Genomic DNA, 8,612 nt, shown 5'->3' with positions numbered 1-8,612 from the left:
GAACAATAAGTATGATGTCAAGCATTTTTCAAAGAACAAAGCAAGTGTGATATAGTTAAGAACAACATGTGTGAGACTTTCAACAATTGAATTTTGAGTGCTAGGTTGAAATCAACTTTCAACAGTTGAATTTTAAATGCTAGGTTCAAATCAGTTATCACTATGGTAGAGAAAATAAGAGTCAAAATCAAGAAGAGGATGAATCAAATGAGAGAGTTTTCAAAAAAAATGGAGCAGTGATATTATCATCAATGCTACGAAAGTTCTTAGATAAACTATCGAACATATAACCAATTATGATTTAATGGTGATATAACTTTGAGATTCATGATACACCATAAACATGTTAATATCAATAAAAAGTGTATAATTGTAGGTCATGAAAACTAAAAAACAATTCTTGTGCTCATGCACTTACTGGAATGCATTACAAGAATTGGGTTGTTGAGTCATTTGTTAACTGGTATAAGAAGTAAACATACTTGAAATTATATAATAAGTTTATTCAACCTGTAAAAAATTTAAGATGTGTCCAAAAAGTTCAATATTAGCCATTGAGCCACTTGAAATTACTGTCATGCCAAGAAGATTAAGTAAAAATAGGATAAAAGATAGTGATGAGCCTGTTAATAAGAAGTTTGGATAGGTTACAAAAAAGAAAAGAAAAATAAAATATTATATGTGCAAGACTTTTGGACATAACAAGAAAGGATGTACAACCTGCAATTGTCTGAGCAACTAGTGAGAGGCATACCAATTCTACATTAGTTGGAATAAGCCTTACCAATGCTACATCGGCTTGTGTGAGGCCTACAAATGCTACATCGGTTGGTATGAGGCTTGCACTTTTGCAATATCTAGGAATACTACTAAATCAATAACTCCATTAGGTACTCAACAATCAACTACTGGTGTTGGTGGCCAAAAGAGGAAGTGGCATAGCTTTGAGAGGTGGTGCAACTCTTGAATATAAGAGACCAAGATAAAAGAAGGAAAAAATATCTGATTTTGGTGTGCTATTTAGATCAAGTGACAATGTAATAAAGAGGGCATGTATTCTATCATTTAAAGATATTTAACTGATATTAGTGCATCTTTAATTGATTTTTTAAAATTACTTTCTCAGTCTGAAATTATTGATAGAGTGTTACATTGTCCTACATTGAAGAGTTCAATTCCTACCAATATTGATCTTCGTTACAAACTCAATAGACTAAGGTAAAAGGGTAGAGCTGGAGTTGCTCAAACGTAGATACAAGAAGAGAGTTACAAAAGATCAAACTCTTTCACAAGAACTCGTGACTCATTCCACACCAAGCACTCAAGGCACACAATAGATTTCTCTTTCTCTAGCTTAATTTTTAGTCATTTTGTTGAGTGATCTCAACTGCTTTGATTCTACCTTCATTGTCAACTGTTGTTAAGTTGATATTACAAACAATTTATTTTTGTTTATGAATTTATGGTGCATTTCTCAGTAATTATAAAGCCTAATATGAAGATCTATGTTTTTTCAAACTTGTATTTATCATGCCATTACATTTCATTATCATTGTACATTACAATTACAAATTAAGACATCTTAAATACAATAGTATTTTTCCTTGCTTTGAATTTGTTCCTTGCCTTCTATATGTTCCTTGCTCTGAATTTGCTAATGAGTTCTTCATGTAGTATTGTTCTTGACATTTTGAATTATTTGCATCAGTCCATCGAAAGAATCCACAACCATTATCAGATGCATATTTTTGACAACCCCAAAATATTCTTTCAGAATTAGTTGATGTCCTTGACATCTTAAGTTCAACACAGAGTCCACAATAGCAAAATCTATATGTCATGATGATGAAGAAGAATACAACAGAACCAAGCAAAAAATTTGAAGCAAAAAAATAACCGGGAAATGCATGAAAAAGAGGGGAGTATAACGACCATAAAAAATTAATGGACAAAAAATTTGAAGAGAGAAGATCGAAAAACAAGCAAAAAAAAACTCAAATTTGTCCAATAATGATGCTAGATGCAAATGGGGAAGAAGATGGTTGATATAAAGTCCTAATGTGACCGTTAGGCACTTTTTATAGAGTCTCACACTCCTAATATGCTTGTATCAAACGCTCCTCGATTGTTTATGCCTCATAGAATGTCCAATCAAAAAAGGTTCAAATATTATGTTCCAATAGATTTAGGAGTTTAGTTGACAAAGAATTAAATAGGAGGATCCAAAATACAAATTCATACAAAACAAGGTCCATCAAATCATTCGTGAATCTATAAATTAGGTCTTTAGAAGTTTTTGACATAAGTGGGTTTATAAAAAGGAAATATTATCATGGAGAACACTTTTTTAATAAATAATTACTGATTTTAGCGATACTTTTTATTTATTACTATCTATAGCAATACATAACAGTATTATGATATATTTGTCATGTATTAAAAGTGAATTATGCATGCAATATAAATGTATTATAAGTATTTTAAAATATATTATACTTGTTTGGTAAGAAATTGACACAATGTATTATAAGTGTATTAAAATATGTGATAAATATATTATCCATGAACAAAACTTATATTATATGAGTTTTATAAGTTATTCTCGTTAATATGTATTAAAATTGTATTATAAATATATTACAAGTGTCCAATAAAAAAAAATTATTGCTATAAATGATAAATATTTTCTTAATATAATATAAATACGTAAGTTTCCTTATAAAAAATGGGTTGATCCATGAGAAAAAAAAATATTCACAAAAGAAGGGAAATGATCCCAAAACCCAACACACAAGAGTGAGGCAGACGATTAGAAGCATAGTGGATTTTAGTATCCCCTCGTATGTTAATGAATTCATATCCTAAACTTAAAAACATTCATACTACCTCTGTCGAGCAAACTGAAAAATGGATGTCAGGGAGGTGATATTAGATTGAAGTTTATATTGAAATCGAGATTTTTTATATTGTAGTTTCAATATTATGGTACTTAAATATGTATTTTTTTTAAATGATATTTGATATGGTATTGGATATTTGTTATAAAAATTTACGGATATATCAAATATTATACTAAAGTGTTTAGTTATATATACAATTTATATATATTATTATAACACTAACAAATATATAAATTAGTATTAGTATAAAACTAATTATTTAGACATTGAAACTTTGATTAATCTATCTTGATTGAAATGTCCTTGTGCAATTGATTGACAAAAAGACTTCCTTGTATTTTCTTAAAAATATTTCTGCATGTATAAGGTATTAGTACGATATACTTAAAAATGCTTCTTAAAGTCGAAGTCATAATTATCTATTATATAAGTAATATGTAGGTTCAAGTCAAAGTTGAAGTCGAACAAACTATGGTTATCGATTTACCGTCCCACAAATATTAAAGGGGTAGTTTTAAATATATACAATAAAGTAATTAGTTTACAACAAAGATAGTTAAGTTTTATTTACATATAAAATAGCCAAAAATTATAGGAAGTATATACTGACTATACAATATAACTTTTCAAAAGTCATAGAAAATATATACTTAATATAAAATATAACATACTTATACATGAGCTATACATTGATTATACATTATGATACACTCAAAAAGCTGAATATAGCTTATCTATAGTATACATTGACTATTCAATCTCAATCAACTCAAAATCAGCTCTAAACAGTCCCAAAACTTTAAACATGAAATCCTCTCAATATTTCGAGTCTTTTGATATATCATTCACTCGAAATAATTAATGTGTGCGGTATGTCGAATTTTATTTTATTTTTAAAAAAAAGAAGAATAAGGAGCAGCAGCAAGAACAAGACGACAAAGGTCGAAGAAGGAAGGAGGAGGACGCTGAAGAAACTGGCCAATTTTTTTTGTAATTAAATTTACTGAATGGTCTTTTCAGGTAATTATCCCAACATTAAAAACGAACTTAAAACCAAATTAATTTAATATGATAATGATATAGTATTTTTATAAATTAAAAATTGAAATTAGTGAAATCAAAATTTTCAATACGTCATTAGGTTGCTTTGTAATTCAATATCTACTTATTTTGATATTCTCCTTGTCCCTTTTTAGTTGTCACGTATACTAAAAATATTTGTTTTAAAATAATTATCAATTTTAACAATCAAAAGAAATTTAATTATCTTTTTTCAACTTTGTCCTTAGCATTAATTATTCTAAAATTAAAAAAACATATATAATTAAAAATAAATTAAATAATTAAGAGGGATATATTAGTCAACAACACTTTTAATTATTTTTTCTTAAAAATTGTGACAAACCTTATTATGACAACTAAAAAGGGACGGAAAGAATATATCATTGGGGAGATGTAGATAGTGGATAATTAATGCAACAAATCTCCTACCGCTAAGAAGCATCAACATGTATTCTTGAAACAGTCAAAAGGGGAATACACCTTAAGGTTTTTGATCTTGCATTTAGTTCCATGAAGTTTTGGTTGAGTGCATGTAGTTTTAGATAAAACCAAAAGAAGGTAGGGAAACAAAACAAATTGACTTTTTAAAGTGTTTTTAAGTCAAAATAACTTTTAAGCACTATTAGAGTGTGAATAAATTTTTAAAATTTTTTTAGAAGCACTTAATTTTAAGCTAAAATAATTTTAAAAAAAATAAGTCAAAAGTCATGAGTTAGAATTTCTAACGTATGGTTTTTGGCTTATAAGCCATAAGTTAGAATTTCTAGCTTACAGCTTTTGGCTTATAAATCAAAAGCCAAAAGTCAATCCAAACAAGATTTAAAAAGAAACTGGCAAATTATCATTTAATAAAATGCAGCCACTTGATGATTAATTAAGGGAAGAGAAAAGGAATAATGTAGAAGTGCTTTTAACAAGAAGAGAAACAAAGCATCTTGATATAAACAGGTAATTAATAACAAAAGACACACAACTTTACTTGGACTAGGGAAACACTAATTTTGAAATTATGTACATTTTGGAAACAATCAAAATGTTTCCATACTCCTAGGAGATACATACGTCTCAGTTCCATCAAGATGGACTTTCCTGTAACCTATTAAATGATAAATACAACTATCTTATTCTGGACAGATGATAAATTATTGTTTTTTTTCCTTTACATTTATGACCATTCACGCTGTGATACAAAACTTGACAGTGAAGCCAGCAAAACTAAATTCCCAGATCAAATGAAGGAGCGTTTATGCCATCAGGAATTTGAGTAATAGGTATTGAAGTCATTGTATTTTGAACCAAGGACTGTGATTTGTTTCTAAGCATTCTAGTAGCCTCTTCTTCCACTGCATCAAAATCGATACTTTGATAAAACAGGTCATCATCAAATGGATCACCAACTACATTCTCAGCTGCTTCTTCCAAAAGATGTAAGTTTTCACCAGCAGCTGTAGAATGACAAGAGAAATTGTTTTGTAAATTGAGAACTGGCAGTGAAGTTGCTTGATAATAGCTCAACTTTCTTTTACGACTCTCTAAATTGCTATTGTTTTCTCTCAAAGAGCAAGTAGTTGAGCATGGCATGGCTTCTGCAGAGATTTTATTACTACTTTGCTGAAAGCTTGAGGAATTTCTTGTTACGGACTTTGGGTCAGTTTGAGGTGTGTGATGATCTGCTGTTCCAGATGAGCTCTTGCTTTTATCTGCTCTGCTAGTTGGAACCTCAGAATCAGGAGTACAATCAGTTGAAAGGTTTAGAATTGGTGACTGAGTGAGCATTGAACGCCTGTGATTAAAGAATGGCTTAGGTTTAAAAAACAAGGCAATTAAGCTATGATCATCAGTTGATCTATGACACCCCCTCATTCCTGAAGAAATTCACAATAACATTCAAGAAGGTGCTGCAAAATTATATATTCTTGTAATATCATCCTCAAAAAATATATATATATTCATATACTTGTTTACAACGTTTAAAGCACTTTGCATGAATGACAGGACCCATGCACTCCATCCGTAATAGATTAATCTTTTCCTTTTCTTACTTTTCTTATTTTCATTAATTGATTTTTTTTGGGGGGGTGGGGGGGTGGGTGGGGTGGGGTTTAATACCTAGAATGTTGTTTGTAGTCAAGGACAAGATATGATATAGCTTAAGATTGTGCGAATACATGCACAAATATATCATGGAGTGCAAATAACACGGTTTAAAGCATAAAGAATCAGCATCCAAGCTTTCTTGAGACACAGAGACTTCTTTAAGCGAAGTTAGATATCAAGTTGTATCTGTGTGAACATAGTATCTCTTTTTTATAAGAAAAGCATGGGGGGGTGCAAGAATAATCAGGATCCGTGTGAACATACACACAGTTTTCCTTATCTAACATGATATATGCTTCAAACGACATTACCTTACCACAAAGGTGGATACGATTAAGCAGACAGAAAAATGTCATTTCTACCCCCTACACTTTGAGAAATTGTTTATATTTACCCTTCTTTTTGAGTTATCAGATTAAAATGCCCTTGGTTTTACACTTTGGATCATAACTGCCCTCACCTAACGGAACTCTCTGGCCCACCTTCTAAATGGACACGTGTGTCGATATTGATTATAGTCAACCCATACCTCGATTTCTGAACCCATTTATCTAAACCAAAAATCCATTAGCCATTTGAGCTATCTCCTGCATTGAAAAGAGAAAAATTGGGGTTCTTCCAAGTTTGTGTGATGTAAATTTTCTTTCTTTGATTTTCTTTATTTTCATATGGATTGAACTTAACTTTGTGAAAAGAGTTATGGTTTTGGCTTTGCAATGGCCTTTTATCATAAGAATTGGTATACAATTAAGAATGGCGTACTTGGAGTTCTCAATCACTTTCATCACAACTTTCACATGGTAAAGTCTTCATCTTTCATTGCCCTCATACCAAAAAGAAAAGGAGCTATGGCACTAACTGACTACAGACCCATTAGTCTTATCAGCAGCTTCTATAAAATCACAGCTAAGATGCTCGCTAGAAGACTCAAAAAAGGTAATTGGAAAGCTGGTTTCAGGATATCAAAATGTCTACTGTGAAATATTCCATCCTTACTAATAGTGATCCAGTGGGATTCCTTTCTCCCATGAGAGGGATCAAACAAGGGGATCCTCTCTCTCCGCTTCTCTACATCCTTGTGCTGTGGAGGGTCTTAGCTGCATGCTTGAGAAAGCAAACAAAGACAGTGGCTGGAAGGTTTCAGGCTTGGAACCAACAGTGAGACTCCTGTGTCCATCTCACACCTATTATTTGCAGATGACACACTTATCTTTTGTGGTGCTGAAAAATCACAAGTTCTCTATCTTAACCTCACCCTCATGATTTTTGAAGCTCTGGCCTTCATATTAACATGTCGAAGTGTAAATGTGGTGCCAAATTTGCATCTACCGGATGCCTTAATGAAATCTCACTTACTTCATCAAAAAAAAGAAGAATATCTCCCTAATTTCAGCTGTAAATTTTTTTCTTGGAAGACCACTTGAAAATGGCGACAGACATTTTGTTCCTTAGAGCGCAATATTTTCTTTTTCAAAAAACGAAAAAATGAAAATGGAAAAGAAGAGGGCAAAGGAGACAAGACACTGTGAAGGGTGGTAGAAGACGTGAATTTCAAACAAATTCATAAAATGATGATAGAAAAGGATGGATATATTTCCACTTGTCGTGACATTGAAATACCACAAATGAAGATTAATAAATCTTCCTACTCACTTGTTTCTTTTTTTCTTATTCAAGAAATAAAATACAAATGAATAGGAAGAAAAGAGCAATTTTAGAACGTGGAAGAACCCTAATTTTGCTATTTTGCAAGGAGATGGCTTAAATCGCTAATGGGTTCAGAAATTTGAATATGAGTTGGCTAATAATTGGGTATCAGCGTATGAACTCCTCCATGAGTCCATTAAGAAGGTGGATCCAAGAGGTCGATTACGTGGACAACATCTGTGATCCAAAGTGTAACAGTGAGGAATTTAAATCCAATAACTCAAACAGAAGGTATATATAAAAAACATCTCAAAGTACATGGGTAAATACGACCCTTTTCCATCAAGCTAAAATATGAATGATTTTTCTAGTCCTAAAATTCGAGATCAATGTGAGAGTAATCAGATCAGTTGTCAAATTTTAACTTTCATGCATCTTCAGATTTCTGAACCAAAACCATCATGTACATCAATAAATTCCTAGCAAACTACAAGAATCCTGGAAGAATGCTGATGATAGAGAATGTCAAATTGATGTATGAGTTCCTAATTGACAATTCAATAAATATTGCAATGATGAACTAAAAGGCCAGTTCATTTTTAGAAGCAGAAGCAAATAAATCATGGAAACATTGACACAGCCCAGGCATTTCATTTTCTTTATTTTATTTTTTAAAAAAAGACATAGCCCAGGGTTCCATAAGCATAAGAAATTCAGACACTAATCAATAAGAACCTTTTGGTCAAGATTTTCATAAGAGAGGTTACCAGCTGTTTCTCACATTTATAAGGGTTTTCAGCTTGGTAAAGTCCGTGAAAACAAGATAGACCATAAATGTTGCATCTTTTTAGCACTACATCAACAAGAATTATTGAATTCCTGAATATAGTAATTTATTAGGCTTCA

General features: G+C 31.3%; 1 protein-coding gene across 1 annotated transcript in view; it reads right to left on the bottom strand.

The window, feature by feature from the left end:
* Positions 1-4,872: 4,872 nt before the first annotated feature.
* LOC129904484 (DEAD-box ATP-dependent RNA helicase FANCM) overlaps positions 4,873-8,612 on the bottom strand; it is a 46,656-nt gene continuing 42,916 nt past the window's right edge. The window contains exon 23 of the mRNA XM_055980051.1: positions 4,873-5,745. Coding sequence (XP_055836026.1) covers positions 5,178-5,745 — 568 coding nt within the window. The 3' untranslated portion in view covers positions 4,873-5,177. The remainder of the gene's footprint in view (positions 5,746-8,612) is intronic.

This window comes from Solanum dulcamara, chromosome 9, assembly GCF_947179165.1.
Source record: "Solanum dulcamara chromosome 9, daSolDulc1.2, whole genome shotgun sequence".
Classification (NCBI taxonomy): domain Eukaryota; kingdom Viridiplantae; phylum Streptophyta; class Magnoliopsida; order Solanales; family Solanaceae; genus Solanum; species Solanum dulcamara.
The sequence above is the reverse complement of the archived record's forward strand: the minus strand, read 5'-3'. Positions and strand labels throughout refer to the sequence as shown.